Source organism: Bombus flavifrons, chromosome 1 (assembly GCF_040668555.2).
Source record: "Bombus flavifrons isolate JBK064 chromosome 1, iyBomFlav1_principal, whole genome shotgun sequence".
Lineage (NCBI taxonomy): Eukaryota > Metazoa > Arthropoda > Insecta > Hymenoptera > Apidae > Bombus > Bombus flavifrons.
The window spans coordinates 17,721,537-17,741,019 of NC_138442.1; the positions used below are offsets into that span (position 1 = coordinate 17,721,537).

General features: G+C 35.1%; 1 protein-coding gene and 1 long non-coding RNA gene across 7 annotated transcripts in view; one reads left to right on the plus strand and one right to left on the minus strand.

Annotated features, from left to right (window-relative positions):
* The window catches only part of Gbs-76A (Glycogen binding subunit 76A), a 147,153-nt gene that overhangs the window by 41,691 nt on the left and 85,979 nt on the right, over nucleotides 1-19,483 (plus strand). Inside the window, exons 1-2 of one of the 6 annotated variants that reach the window (XM_069113659.1) lie at nucleotides 14,854-15,578; nucleotides 15,654-15,761. The exons of 4 other annotated variants lie outside the window; for them this stretch is intronic. In XM_069113659.1, the coding sequence (XP_068969760.1) occupies nucleotides 15,687-15,761 (75 nt within the window). In that variant the 5' untranslated portion in view covers nucleotides 14,854-15,578; nucleotides 15,654-15,686. Of the gene's footprint in view, nucleotides 1-14,853; nucleotides 15,579-15,653; nucleotides 15,762-19,483 lie in introns of those variants that run through there. One more of the 6 variants, XR_011173213.1, reaches the window with a different exon arrangement.
* LOC138180293 (uncharacterized) lies at nucleotides 13,549-15,222 on the minus strand. Its single transcript, XR_011173257.1, has 3 exons — nucleotides 15,155-15,222; nucleotides 13,859-14,100; nucleotides 13,549-13,785 (listed from the first exon to the last, which is right to left on the minus strand). It is a non-coding gene; the product is annotated as an uncharacterized LOC138180293 (long non-coding RNA).

The following is a 19,483-nucleotide window of genomic DNA, read 5'->3' on the forward strand; positions in this document are numbered from 1 at the left end:
AATACGCACGTTTATGGTTGTGCGTAAACGCAAACGCCTTTGTCAAAACGTGTTTACACGAACTTACGGCGAGCTTGACGATAGTCAATCGTGCGGAATATAGCGAATGTTTCAGCAATAAATATTTTTATTTCTACACCCGATAATAATAAAATACGATGTGATATTGGAGGTCAATAAATGTCTGCAAAGTGTTTATTTTAATGTTCGTTGCGTAAAGTAATATTGCTTATTCATCAGTTATGCATTATGTTTATGTTATCAGTAGTTCGTCGAAACAATCTGAGACAGCTTTATCTTGGTTTTGGTACAATGACCCACGAAAGTTGCAATATGAAGATTGTTTATTATTCGTTGTAGTTTTTGGATGAAATTTCATTAATTTCAGTTAATATTGCTTTTAACGTGTAAACTATTAAATTATCAACTCGCAGGCTAACAGATGATACGATATTATTCAATGATAAGTGAATCGATATTGTACCTATTGCACACGATATAATATGATACGACGATTATTTTATTATCACGTACATTTTAATCAATCGGCATATTTATTTTTCATTTATGTAAAATTGTACGCACCAGTATTTGTAATCTGTGTATTTCATGTACGTATGGGTATTTGGAAATGAAAAATTTCTAAAGTTATAAATCTAAATTACAATGTTGATTTATATATATATATATGTAGATAAATAGTTAACGCAATTTTATTTATCAGAATAAGTCGTGATGAGAAACATTTTTCTCTGTCTATAGTAAAGTTATTTAAAAGTTTCATTAATTCCATATCTTTCAAGTTATTCTTTTATTTGATCTAGAGACAAAATATTTGTTTTTCTTATCTTCCTGTATATTTCAAAACTACCGCTTTTATCACAGTATTAGTTATCTAATATTATACGTCATGTTCATCTATCAGGCACTAACGTGCTTTGTTTTACACGTTAAATAACGTGAAAATCAGAAAACCGATATAAATTAATTTATCTTCTTTTCATGCAATTTTCATGTATCGATTAGATCCTGTCGTAGAGAACTCAAGACACGAAAGGTATGGTATACTGGAAGTTGCTTAAAAATTACATTCTTCCCTGGTTCTTATGTAGTTCAATTTTTATCTTATAACGGGCTGGGATCTTTTTAAACTTGAAACTTATAATTATCATTAATGGTGCATTCATTACTTGCATGTACGTAGGTACTACATCGCATGATTACTATTATGCTATTTAACTTTCATAGCACTGATGACGACAACATTAAGCGTGTTACGAGATAAAGTGTCTAAGGATAGATAGCGGTGTAATTTATTAGCGTAAAATATTTAACATTAGGATGCTAAGAAGTGCAGGTATTTTATCATCTTTTTTTCTACATGATAGAAACCGCGCTGATACAGCACTTAGATATCTAAGGGAATATAAATTAAGTCCCGGGAAGCATTCAGGTCACAGTGGGATAAGATCGAAAAATTATAAGTTACGTTTATTAGAAGGGGACCCGGGGTAACTTTCTCACAGCTTTAGTCGCGCGGTGCATGAACTTTAACGTTAAGTTCAAGACACTCTTGTAACAAACTCAAAGCTGCACGCTCATTACGTGCATCTAGCAAGCACAAGCCTTTAAATTTCTAACTTTAGCATCGACTTAGCTGTTTAAATGGCACGGGAAACAGCTCGACCACTTTCGTCTGAACAGTGTGGTTTCTGTGGAATTGTAGAACAGATAGCAACTAACACATTCCTGTCATCGAGTATATTTCACCTAACACCAAAGTGCTAGATTAAGAACTTTCCATAACCGATCATTTTATTCTCCTGCTGCATCTTACGATAGCTTTATTTAAAAAATAAAACGAAATTTTTATATATTTAATTTATTTATTTTATATATGTATTTCATATAGTTGAAAAAAGAAATGAGAGTTCGAGGAAGCTGTGAAGCAAAATCGAACCATCGTTATACATTTTCACAGGAAATTAGTTTTGTATACGAACGACATTAATTTTGCAATATAATCGACATTTGTTTTTATGATTTAACAATAAGCTTGATCTCTGTACCTGTTATCGAGTTTCTTACTTAAAATGCTAAATATTTAAGCTGTCGAATTTTTACCTACGCTAATTTCAAAAGGTTCAAAGCTGCCAATATTTCCCAAGACTTTTACGTTTTTTCTTTGTAATATAAATTACCTAACAAGAAACGAACTGAGAATCTAATTAAAAATTCATGGTATTTCATAATAAGGTTCTATGATACAGTTATTCTTTATCTGATTTATTCCATAAATCAAGGATAGATTTGAAAGCTTTTTTGCTATGTGGCGAGCAGCGATGCCGTGGCTTTAAAGAACGTACTCCATCGTGGCAAATCTTCTTGCACGCTCAAACTCCACTCGCAACATGCACACGGAGATCTACACGCGCGTCTATTCTGGCCAAAGACACGATGTCCCCGTGTCTAGAGACGAAGTGACGCGTATCTTTGCTAACGCCACGAATACACACCTGAATCACGATAAAGGGATAGTTGTCATGAATATGGTTACGACTCTTGATCATAGTGATACACGAAGAACGTCAGTATTCGCTATTCACGACGTGCGACTAAGTTACGCCAAGATTCTCTTCTAATGTATCAAACAATAATCGTAGTACGTAGGATAAGTTCTAATTAATAAGTTACACAGCTTTTAGTAAGAGATCGATACGTATTCAATCGATCAAAAAGCAACCGTTTAGAATCATCTTAGCTACATCTACATCCTTTTAAATATTTATTACTGAACGTAAAACGGCATTCTATATATCGTATTTAATTACTTTAACTGTACATTTTGTAAAAACAGCTATAAATGATCATTTACCACTCGTTCGATCATTTTTCTCACAGCCGTGTTTAGACAATGGTATCTTGTAAATTACATTTAGCTTACAAACGTACTGAAATTAAAAGAACATGCTTGACAGTATCCACTTAAAAACGATGGATAATTTCAATTTTAAAGATTCAATGAAGCGCCATATAAAGCGATAGCTTGTAGCCAGGCGTCGGTAATTGGTGGAAAAACAGCGTAACACGTGGAGCGACGCTAGAATTAAGGCAAAAAGCCGATGACTGTGGTAGGCCGAACGGGAATGTGGCGATGAAAAGTGCGGTGAAAAGTGTCACAAGCAGAAAGACAAGACGCGGCGCTCGGATAGTAAAGAAGCGATGCACGCGCTCGACGCATCGGTCTAACGGTAACTGCTTCCTTTTACGAGATTAACGATCGCGATCCTGTCGTTTTATTATCGAAAATCCAGCGGTGTAGCGCATCGCATCGAGTCACGGCGGATATGGCGATCTAATCTGCACGAAGACGTACGGCAGCCGGATTTATTCGTGGTTCAGCGATCCTGTTGAGCGCGAACCTGCACGTTAAGGTCCCTTATAGTCGTCCGGGCTCGTTGCGCGAAACTCTCCCAAGCTTATCGCTATGGTCCAGCTACGAAACCGGGAAACAAAACGGGCCCCGTTGTGCCCGCCACTTTACTGAAGTTACTAACAAGCCTTCTCTTCTCCTAGTATATACACCACCCCCGTCACCCTCCGCGTACACTCCTTCCTTACGTTTTGCCGGCCGAGCCGGCTGAAAAAAGAGTACCGACACACCACGAGCGGAGAGAAAGAGATTTATCAGCGAACCACCGCGAGACTAGCAACCCGATAGACGTGCAGATAGGCCGTCGTTTAAATAAATTACCCTCCAAAGGCTTGGCTGCCCTGAACCTTCTTCTCTCTTCTCTTCTCTTCGTTTCGCGCTCGCGCGAGCTTCGTCTTAGACTCGTTTTAACCACTTGCCACATACCTGTTGCTACACACCCCCTCGTGTTTCTTCTCGTTTGATCTACTTTCAACCATTATTTCACGTTGCTGGATTATCTCGCTGCTCGTTCTCGGTAATTGATATTCTCTTCAAGCCTGTTTTGTGGGCGATGAACGCTGGTTTGTCGGATTAGCAGTTGATTCTTTGTCGCCTATCACATATTGCCACGCACATATTTAATGGTTAGGTTCGTTGAGGAGATTTTAGGTAAAAGCAAGTATTTCTTGGGATGTTCTTTTTAAGATTTCATACGAATAAGAATTTGAGGTGTTCAGGGTTTCCGAGGTTTTTAGGATTTGGTGGAATATTGATATATGGAACGTGGATTGTTAGACCTCTGACGAAAGGAAAGAACAGGTTTTCGTATGACATTCGGAAAGACATTTTCATACGAAGAGCTAAGGATCGTAACGGCGTAAGCCAACTGTTACTTTTCGTGAAACGGTGTTCTGCGTTTGTTATTACAAACAATTCACGTTGTTTCTCCAAATTATGAAAACATATCGCGGCAGTAGATGAAATTATAGTTCGACTAATCACGAAACTAAAAGAACTTAAGAAAAGCAAGAATTGACCTATATATTATTATATAATATCCAATTCCAATTCTTAAAAAATGTCAAATCTTGACTTTCATCGTTGATTTTCGATCCGACGTATGTGTCGCTGATTTCGAAATTTGGTTTTATGAAATAAAAAATCGAAGTAGCATATAGCTGTTGATCTCCTTGCGCGGATTTCTCGATTTCTCAAGGAATTACATTCGATGGAATATTTCGCCACTTCGCGTTACATGAATTTAATTTTAAGGGACTCAGTCTATCCTCTGGATCTGCAGACAAGTGACGGAGAATATTTTTCGCTTTATCTGCTTATCAGCTTGCTTCCCTGTTTTTTTTACCAATGTGTCGCCAGTCCCCAGCGCTGAAATTTTTGCATATTTCAACAGGTATTTCATTTTCACGTTCTTTCGCGGTGGCTGTCGGACAGAAATAGAGATACGGTTTATCTATTTAGTACCACTGTTAAACGAACGCTACCGTAACATTTAATCTGCGTTATCATTACGCTCGTGTTATCACTGCGTGTATCTGGATGAAAAAACGTCGAGTATTATTATCAATTTTTCAATCTTAACGTGCATTGAACTGTATGACTAACTAATACGTAGACAAACACTGTTAAATTTACATACACGCGAACAATTATCTTTTCTATGCAAGTCGCATATGTCTATTTGTAAAGTGTTAAAATTTAACGTTTAATGGACTTTGTCTATGATGTTCAGAATTAAAAACATTCGTGATGTATGAGATAGAAAAATTACTATTGACATGATTTTATACGTCTTTTTCATATGATTTTATTTGTCGTATAATTGACAAAGAACAATACACATATTATAACGAAAATTATGTTATAATTGAAACGTGCTATGTTAGAAGTATAAAGAGCAAAATTTCGATACTTCATTTAACGAATCGAAATCTTTTTTCGAAGCATGAACTCAAATTACAGCAATCGCGATAATTAAATGTATTGGGTTGGCAACTAAGTGATTGCGGATTTTGTCATTAGGTGGTATTGAATTCACCTAATTCGATTCGAAGTTGAATGCCAATTACTACACCAAAAACTATAGGTAATGGGTAAAATCTATTGAACTTTTATTATCCGATATAATGATCTCTAACTGTTTTTATTTATAACGTCTTCGCGTAAAATTGGACATAGATTGGTAAGATTTGTAAATGATTACATTTCCCCTATGTTTAAGCTTTATGGAACCATAAAGTTTAAAGTTTGAAAGCTGTGCTATTAAATAAGTGAAAGATTCTCTGACAATTAACTTAAACATTTCTCAGAAAGGAACGCGTATAAATTTATTACTTCATCAAATTTATTTTATTTCGCGAATTAAGAAGCATAATTTCTCGAAGGGGCTAAAAAGGAAGTTAGGACGTTTTTCTTACGTTTCGTAAGAGTATTACAATCTGAAACTCGTAAGTCGTGCCTTCTGTATCTTCCACACGATTATAACAAGCGATACTCGAAATTTGTCTCTCTCTTACTACCTATCACGCGAGATTTAACCGCTGGTGTCATTGTGCCGAACATACACAATTTTTTTCCTCTTTTCTCCGCTTCATTTTGCGATGAAGCGTTTAAAGAGAGAAACGAGATTGCTTGCGCGAGGTTATCGCAGTGGGATTACCAATAAGCGCCTTTTTCATTGGTTACGTTTGACCGATCGCATCTATTTTCCAGTAATTAACGCGTTAATTAAGATTCGTTCTTGGAGGCTTCGCGAGAGTGTCGATATGTGGGGCGTGATAAATGCCAAGTACGTTCGACATGCACCGAATTTCGGACGTTGAGAAGATTCTCAAAGCTCTTGAGTAATATTGGTTTGGCAACTATGTGATTGCGCATTTTGTCAATATCACCTAATGACAAAATCCGCAATCACTTAGTTACCAACTCGATAGATATTTAAATTACATGACCATGAATGTTTATTTACATTGGTATTTTTACGTACACAGGCTGGTTCATCTAGTTTTAGGAATATCTAGCTTGTTTCTGATAATATTAAAAAATGTTTCAGGTTCAAATTGAATGGTTTTGGGAGGAACGTAATTTGACGTGATTAGCTTTTTCGTAGTTCATTTCGTACGAACATCACCAATGTTCAATTAGTCGATTCAACTGGACGTTCTCCAGATAATAAACAATATCTGCTAGATTAGTATAATTCTGCGACATAAGTAGGTTAATCCTTTTTTTCTGGAGAAAGTCCAGCTGAATCGACCAACGTATTAAAAAATATACGATTTCGTTTAAGAATGTCCTCTACGCATTCGTCTATGAAGATGGTAATTTGTTCTTGAAATATTCTTCGATATTATCAAAAACAAGCGAGATGTTCCAGATAATAAAGTTAGGCGAACCAGCCATTGGTATAACTAAAGGGATAGAACGTAGAAAAAAATTTGTTTCAATCAAAGATAGAGATATTTTGCGAAAGATTTGCACTGAAAATACTAGCAATTTTTGATCGCAATAGATTATTGCTCGTTAATAACGAAATAGCGATAACGCTATAGTAATTTAACGACGCATTGGACCTTACTCAAAATGACTTTGGATTCCTTCAACTCTGACTCTGAACGGCTCTCTCATGATTCTTTCATGACTCTCGACAACTCCATAGCTTTTCCTCGAATCATATTGTACTTCTAAAACTTCGTAACCACAGTACACGTTCTTCTCCCAAACAATCAAACTTCCAAGCGGCACAGTGCATTTTAAAGCTCTACGTGACACCATCCTAAATTTTCACTCGCGTTCTTCAATTCACTCTTTACTCACAACCAATAATCTATTCCAGCACGAATATTCGTTTGGTTCTCAGTCACGATGGAAAACTTTTTTAAAAAGTTCTTGACGATTATTTAAAACATTAGGGTTTGGATTACCAGCGGTAAGTACAGCATTGAGAATTAATAAAAGATTATACGATCTGCATCTGAATAATACACTGTTCATATTTATTAGAAAATGTTTCACACATTTGATACGAATCTATCGAACCTAGAAGATTTTGTCGCTTCTGTATGCCGTATTTAACAATGAATAAAGAAGATTACACCGATTTGAATCGAATTTGTACTTGGAAAAATAGGGTTCAATGTCGTTGTACGAAAGAACGTGAGAGAACTGTCAGTGTGCGCTACATTCGGTCGAAAGTTGTCTCGCCAACAGGAACTTGACATTGTATTTGTTCGTATGATACACAGACGCGAGCCAATTTTTATCTGTTGCGTAAGGTGCGAAACGATGAGCATTGCAAACACAAAGTATAACTCTTCCCGAGTTCTCAGCCTTGTGTTATTTTTAATTAACCAGAATAGGTCAAGGTGCGAGTCTAATAATCGAAACACAGTTGTCAGAGTTTCGGTCTCGTTCGATTGGACAAATACCTCGTGACGAATAATTGTTTTGTAAATACGTACACGCGTCGAACAATTGGAGAATTTTTCCAGATTTTTCTTATATGAGTCATATCCAGCGTGAACATTTCTATCGCTCGAACGAGACGAATTCTATTTCAGATTCGCTTAGACGATCGGATTACCGTGCTATACGATATTTTAATAGTTACGTCGATAGTACAGCGCATCGATTATCTAACCCATATCCTTGTAAAAATTACCCGTGGCTTGGCAAACGCAATACAATCCCGGCGATCTCGGTCGCGACGGTGCGTTATTGCGTGATAACCTGCGCCAAAGAACGTATATGTTTTATTCACACCTGCCACTTCCTCGTTATTTGTCTCCATAGAGATGGGCATTTTTCTTTTAACAGCGAATGTAACGATACGATAATAGTACAGATTGTAACATATTCTCATATGCAAGAATAGGTTGAGATTAATTTTTGAAATGTGCGGTGAGATATAGGTAATTCCATTTATAGATTCTATATTCCAATAGATCTCGGCGATGTTCGATATGAGAAAAATGATCGCAAACACATTGGAACGTATTGTCTCGTTGAACTTGAGAGGTGGGATCGTGGTGATACCGGATATGTTAAAATCGTGTGAATATTATTTATGTAGTAATAATAATATCGTAATATACATGACGATATAATATGTAGGTGTACAATGTTATAATTGTAATAATAATAATAAATGTTGACGCAACTTTGACATATCCTGTATCGGAAATTATACGAGCAAGTTATTTATATTGTGGGCTTAATTGAGTTATCGAGTTTTCAATTTCTTTATACGCGTATCTTTGTGTATTATATTTTTATCTAGATTCGATTTTTTGAAGAAATAAGGCGAATTTTAATACAAATTTTAAGGTCAGCTTTATATGCCATGTTTTGATATTAGTTAATGATTAAAATGACGAAAGTATCGCTATGGGAAACCGGAAAGTGCAGTGCAACTACATAGTCTTACGTGTGCCATCATTTATGTACCTTGAAATAACATTTCTTTTGTTTTCTTTTCGCATGCTTTCTACTTGCACGACGGATCGAAATCCGGTTTTGTGTAAACTTCAATGTTTTATGTTTCCTGTACTCATAAAATATCCTTATATTTCGTACGAAACATTTTGGTTTCACGTAATACTTGAAGGAAAATTTCAGATATATTTAAATATAAATAATAAATATTGATTTATTTGTTAAACGTTATAATTTAACGAACAATATACAGTACAAATAATTTATTATAAATATTGTATTTAATCACTATTATATCGTGAACGTTTTATTGAAATAGTATGAAAAGTCAGCCGAAATTAAACTCAAGTAGAAAAGGATCGTCTGTCGCCAGACAAGGCGGTACACGTATGACTCACTCTATGCTCTATAAATCTTCGTACTTGCATTATTTACAAACCTTATACATCAAATATTATTTATATTGATAAGATCTTTATAATTACGTAATTAACGTTAATTAAAAATATTTATTAATTCATAAAAATGTAATAAGATTCATAATCCTTTAACATCTGTATCCACATAACGATACAGATAAAATATCTCACGTGTATATTTTCCAATATTTATGATCGTTATTTCGTGTAAAGTGTAAATTAAAGATATTTGGTTTTTACGTAGAAGAGCGACGCGATGTTACAATGTTGCGACGATGACGAATTCGGTAGTTTTATATTTTCAATTCAAACAGAATTATTATTATACACTTACACGTATATGATGTAGGTACATCAATCAAAATATAAAAAAGAAGATCGTCGATACATCGTTGTGAAATTCTACATTTAACATGGTTAACGAGCAAACTGATTTTCACTCCGTTTTGAACGAGACGTTTTGACTACTCATGAAAAGATAAACGAAATGTTTCATTAAAACGACAGATCGCATGAAATACCGCGTGACGAAATATTTCGCCCATGTACGAGATTTTAATATACGTAAATTTGTACGACGATGACACTCATGCCATACACCACGTAGAATAAAGCTGCTGCTAGTTAAATATTTCGAATTAATTCTTCCTCTATAATAGATAATTTACAAAATTTTAATCAAACGTTGTAGCTACCGTTGTAGCTAAACGTTGTAATTTTTAATTATAAAATTTCGTTCTAAAATTTTTATAACAAAAATTGTAAATCTCGACCTATAATTAAAAATTACGTAAAACCATAATAATTATAATAGCTGAAGCGATTGCGACTAACTTAAAAAAGAAAGTATCGCGCCGTACATCTTCCTGCTATCTATCGAGTTCGACAATTTTTTCAACGTCATTGTTCTCCTTACACATTATTCAAACATATAGATACCTTTTAAATACTAGGTTTTGGTATTCAATAAATTTTACTACCTTGCGGGTATTTCATTACTTTTATAAGTAAAGTACCTTCTCTCCTCCCCAAAAATCCGAAAAAAGAAGCGCCATGAAAAAACGAGGAAAAGAGCAGATTTAAATTATATCCAAATATTTTTTCTGCACGATACGACCCTTTTTATTCGTTGCAATTTTTAATCCGACCTTGGTTGTGTGTTAATCAACGATTATTAAATTAAGTACCACGAATGCAACCCGTATCGCAAATCATTAAGTTCTCAAAACGTGGGCTGTCCGAACGTCGTGCACGCTTCGTTATTCCAGCGTATCCGAACATAATAAATCGCGCACGAGTAATTGCAACGTTCGTAGAGGTGTTTTGTCCGAAAGCATTAATGACTCGTTGCAACCCTGATGCTGGCACGTCTCGCGTTCCTTTCGCTTCCATCAGTCTCCCCGTTCGTAATAAGACGCAGATGCTGGTTGACTCTTATTATTAACCCCTTCCGCGACCGGTTGCTCACCTCCGAGTGGACTTCATCTAGTCAGACTTGCAATTACGCGGCCGCGTATTGGCTTTAAGGCCACGATAATTGACTCGACTCACGATAAGGTTTGACAAAATTCTAAAGAAACGGCATCTATAATATAATCCTGGGTATTTTTTTAATTGGCTTTTCTTCAATGTTCTCTTCAGTCATTTCGAACGCTTGAGGCGTTGCTTTCCTCTTGTTGCACTTAATCAATACTCCGCTTGAGATTGCTACCAGTTATCGATGGTATCCAACGTTATTTGCGAAAAAGATGAAACGAGGAAAATCATGAGGATATACATATACGTAGAACTGAATATGGATAGTGGAGATTTTCGACTTTTACAAAAGTTCTTTTTACGTTGGTTCTATATACTCGCTGTTTTTAAGTATTCGGTAATAAAGTCGCTCGAAATGCATTTTCATAGAATTAGAATGTTATTAATTAAACGATCTGTGCATTATTTTTTCTTTATTTATGGTAGATTTCATCTAAAGCTATCCATTTATTGGATAGCTTTGTCGAATAACGACGTCTTTTCTATTTCCCAGTTTCGCTAATCCGTTTTATTAATTTCTCGATTTAATATCCAGTTAGAAACATATTTGCCTGAATACAGCGTTCTATTTCTTGGCAAAAGCTTGTTATAGATGAATATCCTTCACGTTCGAAAACATTAACAAGCTTCCTTTTAAATTACGATTTAATATGATAATTACACACGTTATTGCCGAGTTATTTTTAACAACAATGAAATCTATAAACGCGAGAACGCAGTGAAAGATGAAGCTAGTTCATCGTGCGTTGAATTTCTCGCATTAAATACCTGTCACTAAGCGAGCGAACCGTTCGGAACAAGTGAGTAATTGAAATCCATGTAGCAAATTGAGTGCGCATATCTTAGCAAATAGTATCGTTTGCTCTTCGACAGACGGATATACCATTTTTCTACGTGGTTAATACGTTACGACGTCTTGCTATGCAAATTCGATCTGGACTTTAATTTAGAGCGTACGAGTAATTTTGTAGCACGATGAACTGGTTTTGATAATAAATTTTCGTTCGCGCGTAAATCGTGGCTGATTCTCGTATTTCGCAGTAACTCGTGCACGTATCAAGTATGTATGTAAATTAGTTGTTTCGAATAAACGATAAGCATTACAGCGCGCTTGCTTCTTTGCTGAATTGTAGTGCATACAGATCCATATCGTCCTTTCTTGCGTATGACTTTTACTATCTCGTTGTTCGTGTGCGGCTTGTCAGTGTATTTCGATACGTCGTCGAGTAATTTCTTTATGCAAATCGATTCTTGAAGTGAGGATTTTTACAGAGCTCATGTATATATGTTTTCTCTTTTCAGTGATAAAGTTGATCGATGGATAATTAGACTTCTCAGAATTCATTGCTTAACCAAACTTATAGAGAGATCTTTTCTGTTAAATTAATTATTGTCAACAGAATTCCTAGACGCTCTCAGTACACTGATAAATCTTATTTTCTAGATATCATACGGTTATTATCGATTAAATGTAACGAATTACTGTAACAAATGTTCTCTTCCTCTTACATGAATATTTACTAACGATATTGCTCAAAGTTGTAACATCGAAGCATAATACGATAGCAATTCAGAGGATTGTATGACGAAGTTGAAGGAATTTTCTCCATAGTCATAGATCAATTTTCCAAACATCCACTGAAAGTCTCTTCAAAGTCTCTTCAAAATATCAAATCTCAATTATTCGTAATTTTTCCCTTCGCTCGAAATCTCTCTATCTTTCTAATAAAATTTCAATCAACGAGAAACCCACGAAACAGATGCACATATCGGTAAGCTATTTGTCTAAATCGCAAGCAAAACGATTCGAGACTTCTGTATATTCCTACTCTATCGTTTTTTCTCGGCAGTCGACTCGCTGGATCCAGTGTCACGGGTCGCAGGATCATTTGCCATTAATCTAACGATATCTGCCGCGATTACTCCGTTAAGATTTGTTGGTGGCACGAAAGATTTATTTAATCGTCCGCACGAATAAATTTTCTCATCGCCGTTCTTTCTCCACCAGTCCAGGACGATTACATCTGCAACTCGTAAGTCTCCGGCTAAATAGAGAAGGATATTAATCCTCGTTATAGAGGATCTCGCGTGAGACGACTAGCAACTCGTGTAATCGTCTACGAACGCTCGGAAACCGATACCTGTTTATTATTGAAACGGTAATACGCGTAAGAATGCGTGCCACGGTAGAATTTTCTTCTCCTGCCTCCTTTTCAGTTCCTCTGGCAATTATTAGCGGACGGGTTCGGTGTTCGTTGGCGATATTTCCTCGGCATTTTTTCGTCAGTTTTACAATTTGCAGCGCGAAACAGGTTGCCTCGAATGAGATGCAAATGAAGGGGACGAGCTCGATTGCGTTTTATTAACTCAGCCGCAGGTTCTCATGAATGACAGACGCGGCACAGCGAAATTGTAGGATATGGCATATGTAAATGTTTCAATGATCTGGATATAGGTACATAGTTATAAAGTGGTAGTTAACGGAGAAGCGATGGTATGATTATTTATAATTCTGTGTACTCGTGTTTAGGTGACTTCTGTGACGATTAATTGTAGAAACGAGCATCGTAATTACAGTTTATTCGACTGCTCGGAAAGCTTGTTCGGTGAAGCAAGTTTTTCACTCAAATTCTCGTGGACATAAAGGTTCTTGATATTTTTTATATTTTTCTTTATTTTACGATACAATGTATTACTTGACTGGACCTAAGCTTCTAGTATAGCGTGAATCATCGCGTTGGAATAAATCCTAAGTGTATATTTAAAATAGATTCGGTGGAATAAAATAACTATCTTGTACGATAAAGAACATACGATTATCATAACTATAGAGAAAACCAGCGCGATTTTTTCGAACATTAAATGTCCGAAAATTTGGTTGCATCTTGGATCTCAGTTTCATCGAAAATTTAGCTTCCCTTCCCGTCATCGAAATTTCGAACCTTAGAGAATATCGTTGATTGTCTGTAAAACGAATAATTGGCACTGTTACAATCGCAGAAAGATCAAGATCAAGACTACTTAACGGATTTAACACCTCACTCTCGCTCCTCGGATTAAACAGTCCAATTTTATAAAGTACTTCCTTCTAACGTCTCAATAACTCGGCCACAAAGGCACGCTAATACTCGAACAATATTGTCCATTTATCGTGGGCATTGTTGTAGCTTGGCACATTCAAATCGTCTGAACTTTCTCTTCCCTTTTACGTCTAGCACTTATCGATCAGGTTCATACAGATAGACGTCTGCCAAGTCGTAAATTCGCCCAGCAAGTTACCTGTTAACAAGTTTGAATCATAGTTCTACTTACTCGGTCGCAGATTCCATGGGGTGAACTTTGATATCGCGAATGGTTAACATCAAGCAGATAAGAAAGAAAACGTCAGTCGAACAACAAAGGATTAGCGCGAGGCGAACGTTGAACGTTTATTGAAAGGTAAAGGTAGAATTTCTTATACATGTCAGACGATTTATGTCGATACGATGGAGAAGCATAAGCCATCGCTTATAAATATCCGGGCACTTTGGTCTATCTGAGATAACAATAAACATTAAGATATTGCATTAAAATATAGGAACAACAAACGTTGTATCGAAGTATAAAAATTAATGACAAATTAATAATTAGAAAAAGCAGTCACTACTTTTTTATAGAATCAGCAGATTATAATGCTAAAGTACTTATTACAGAAAACGTAGCAATAATATATTTACTATTTAAATTCTTTAGTTCAAAATTAGATTATTTTATAGTTAAATCGTTTTATAATTCAAAAGTAAAAGAATAGAAATACTTCTAGTTTGACAATTACAAACGGCTTTGTTATCGCATATCGGCTGGCGAAAATCAATTTAACCGTATTGCAATATTCTGTTATATATATTACAAATACGACGATTATAAAGAACAGCATCATCGCAACTCATTCATTCCTTCGACGATCATCGAAAAACTTAAAAGAAAATTCCTAAAACCGTTCAAATAATATTCTTCCTTTGAATACATTGGAACAAACGAAAATAGAAGAATTAAGAAACAACAGAGGGAATATATTAACAATTTTGAATAATATTGCCATTTAAACGAATAGCGGAAGTATATCCGCAAGAGATTAGACGCGAAATCAATTAGACGTCAAAGATTAGAAAAAAATTAGAATCAAAGATTAGACGTCAATTTCTGTAATATACGCTATGTTAGTATACGTATCGGTAATTTCATAATTAAAATATATTTTGCACCGAAACGTAGCAAGTGTCTAGATACATTTGAACGACGATGTATCTACATTTAAACGTTCGAGTTTGATGTTTGCACGATATCATCTCACCTTAATGGAGGTTTGAACGAGTCAACGAAATGAACGATGAGCTTAGGTTAGGCTTGATTAATTCGTCGATCGGTACTCGGTGTTGCAATCATCTTATCCCGTGCGAAGGTTTAAAAATAACCAGTGGCAGAACTTGTCACCGACTTTCTCTGCTGTCTTAGAAACAGCACGCCCGGCATTCATTGGCGTGGCGGCGTGCAACGCCGATGGAACCCGTTGCGCTTCCGCCTCTCGTCCCTGTTTGACATTCGTCGACTTGTACCACTCGGATCCGTAAAAATAATCATCGAAAGACTATTTGTCTTTACATTTGCTGAAATAATCGTGCAATATTTGTCTTCTCGGAAATGGCACACTTACGCTTACATCGTGTATGGTCAGCGATGTTTTGATCGAACCTTTTGCTTAAGTTTGGAAAAAGTCGGTAAGTTGGAGAAATTTATAAAGCGAGCAGTACTTTGGTATAATTTATTTTCTTTTTACGTTTATATTTTAATAGCGAAATAATCGTTAAACGTTCGCCTTCTTGGAAATGGCATGCTCATATTTATACTATGTATGGTCTACGACTTATCTATTGATCCTTTGGCTAAGTTTGAAAAACTTGGTAAGTTGGAGAAAATTTGTGTTTAACTCGTGTTAACGTGTATCGTTATATATAGCAAAAATAGTCGTTGGCTGTGATTGTCCGTCTTCGTTTTAATAAAAATAATCGCGAACTGTTTGCTGTCTTGGAAATGGCGCGCTTGGCATTTAGTACTATGGTAATAGAACATGGCGACAGAATGTGTCCGTTTTCTTCAACAGAATTATGTAAACGTTGAATTTAAACAGTATTGTCCCTATAATTCTGAAAATATTCTAAAATTAGTTGTTCTCTTATCTCTCTGATTTAACGATACGTTTGACGTTTATTCGCGTATAATACGAAACGTTAACAGAGAACTCGCGGCATCCTCGAATTCATTGGCACAGAATAGTCACGTTTGTGAAAGAGATTATTGGCTGTTTGCATTCACATTTGTAAAAATAATCGCCGACTGTTTGCTGTCTTAGAAACGGTATTCTTGGTATTCGCTGGTGTGATGCAGCATCCGCGTCGCACTTCTGTCCGTTTTATCTGTTCAGAGTTCGTCGATTTACGGTTATATCCGCATTTGCAAAAATCTATCACCGTATCTGTGAAAGTAATCCAAGACTTGTTATCTTCTCTAGTATTTGAAAGGTATTCCATGGCTAATTCGTGTCACTGTGCTAGACTGATAGCATTTGCACTTCCGTATTCTCTTATTTCAAGTTTCCTAACAACGTCTAAATCAACATCTAAATTTTGCAGAAACTTTGCTTTCGTATTTATCTTTCTATTTATAGAAATAGTTTGGATTCCTTATCTCCTTTGATATCGGTATACACGTGCGGAGTTGATCGAATGCGTTGTATCTATCGACGAAAGCATTTCAATCTGTAAAAGTTATTGCCAACTATTTGTTTTTCTATTCATCCAGATAATTACAGCTCTGAGCAATCATCCACTGAGATAATCTATGCATTCGTAACGGATTTCATTGAACCTACGCGTTTCCTTTGCTTGCAATTTATTGTACTACGACAATCGAGCTTTTCGCGAAAATAATCGCAGATTCGTTATCTTCTCCGTTATCTCAGAGATGGTATTCTTGATATTCACGTAAATAATCGTCGATTCGTCGTATTGATTTCTTAAATTCTTGATGTATTTAATATTGTTTATATATGACAATACAGATATTTAAAATGCCATTATACTTGTTATATAGAATAAATATGGAATAATTGGAATTAGAATCGATAGAACTGTAATATTAATTCTGTATATAATTGTAATATAATTGTAAATGTTATAAAATATTTATATAGTATCAAATATTACAAAATTAACTTATAATTTCGCTACCTTTCGCTATGCAATATTTAAAATTTTATACAAAGGTAGAATAATAACTACGTGACAGAGAATTTTTCTCAACAGAAAAAGATCGGAAAATTACAAATTGCTTCAAGTATGTCTAGAAATAGTACATAGGCTATTAAACCTCCCATTTTTATATTCATGTGCAAGAAAAGATTTCAAATTTTTAACGAGAACTTAAAATAGGGAAATTACCATGTCACATTCTGCTTCAGGAAGCAAGATCGATTGCTATGTGTTTTAAACAAGCATTTGTTACCACATAGACGTAACCTACAAATAAGGCTAGTCTGTACTATTAAAAAAATTCAGGGTTTCTCAATGGTTGCATACAAATACCTTGCACGCTCGCTCTATGTTGAATCAAGTTTGTACCGGCGCGGTAGTGGAGCGCATTTTAGAATGCACGTGCCGGTGTATATACGTATCCGTTTCGCATTCATTGCCAAAGGAGATCCAGAGATATATTATGGCCGATAAAATGTCATCTCGCTTTTATCCTATGAAATTTTATCCGATGAAAAAGTTCTGCAAATTAAACGTCAGCTCAATTACGCTTGAATTTTCTTCCTATTTTTTGTGTTTCGGCCATCCTTAACGCGATATCCTTAACGCGTTGAATAGAATTTCATGAAATTCTTCTGTTATCTCGATCTCTGTAGAAATTAAAGTTCACAGAAAGATGTATTCTTTTTTTTTCGTAAATTGCTAAAAAAATAACGTAAATTATTCCTGCAATTTTGTAAATTATCTTTTTAAGAAATATGCGATATCGAGCGTCAAGATTAACTTTATTTTGTACATTTAAGAATAATTGTTCACTGTAGAATAAGACGTGAAATAATTCTCGAGTAGAGACATCCGTCAGCACAGACACGTAGTCCGTCAGATTATTTGATAATTTTATATACTAAATTGCCGTGTTGTAAAAATTAATCGAATGTAATCGCCTTTTTCGTGATGTGTATTTGTTAAGGTTTCTTATCATTGAAAGTATTTAAATGTTGAACCTCCTACGATTCTTCATTAGATCGTGAGGATGAAATAAAAATTTAGATTATTTAATGCGTACAAAAAGATTATTTAATACATAAAAGAATGCCATAAAGAAGCATCGAAGTTTAGATATTTAGATAAATCAAAGATAGTTTACAATACAACTTTTACATCTGTGAAAGAAGAAGAAGACAGAAGTTTATATTTAACTTTTGAGATGGAAGAGAACTTCATTTCCTACAACTTAATAACATTGATGTAATTAAACAAATGATCCGATTAAGTAGCGTTAAGATGGTGAAGCATAAACTTCATTAAAAAAAGAAACGCGAAGGGTGAAGTTGCTATCGTATTTTATAATATCATGAAATATCGAACGTAACTCGATGCTACCACCCAACCAGGCCTTTATTGGTGTTCTGTCGCGTCTTACCTAATTGATTTTTACGATCTCCATCCGTTCCTTGAATATAAAACGATCTTTCGAAACGCAGACAGCGTCACAATTTCCATCTTGGCTAAATATAAATCGCAACTTTATTTATTCTTGGCAACGAATCGACTCTTGCCACCATCGAGCCCTCGCATTATATTTTCAAGATGTGTCGATGAATATTCAAATGCGCCGGTAAATCTTTTTCTTCTTTCCTTCGATCTTGTTTTCGCGGTAAAAAAAGAAAGAAAAGAAGAAAGAAAAAAGAATAAAAACGAGTTTAATAAGAGCAGAATGTGCCAGTTATTTATTGTCGATAAATTCCAAAGTAGGCTTCTTGTACAGGAAAATGAAATATTCATAAGCATCACTTTTTCAACACGTAATAAATTGCCAAAGAAATCGTTTCTTGTTGGTGAATTGACTCATCATATTCCTTGCAGTGTGGCATACGCAGTATAAGTCACGTAATTGAAACGAGCTGTTTGTTTAGTTTGATCACAGAGAAAAACACAAAGTTTGTTTTCCTGTAATAAATAGCGATGTACCGACAGTTCAATAAAACTTTATGTACGGAATTATTATACGCATGGAGCTCTATTGATTTAAATAGATTCAACGAGAAACTGATTGATTTTTGCCAATGAAAGATACGAATTTTATAATTATCTTAAACTTTAATATCGTTAAATACCGCGAAGCGATACAGATATTCGACGATGTCGTTTAAGGGCGTAGAAATTGGTATACTTAGCGGTGGTTTAATCGTTTGCAGTTGTACGTTGCTTCAATGGAGATGCAGCTTTATCTTTTAAAAAAAGTTATATTACACAGACTGTTACATGATAACGACTGAATATTTTAAATCGTATACAGAGAAATAAAGAATAGTATAGGTTCTATGGCATTTTAATTATTTCAAACTTATAAAAAAAAATCTCTTAATATCAGT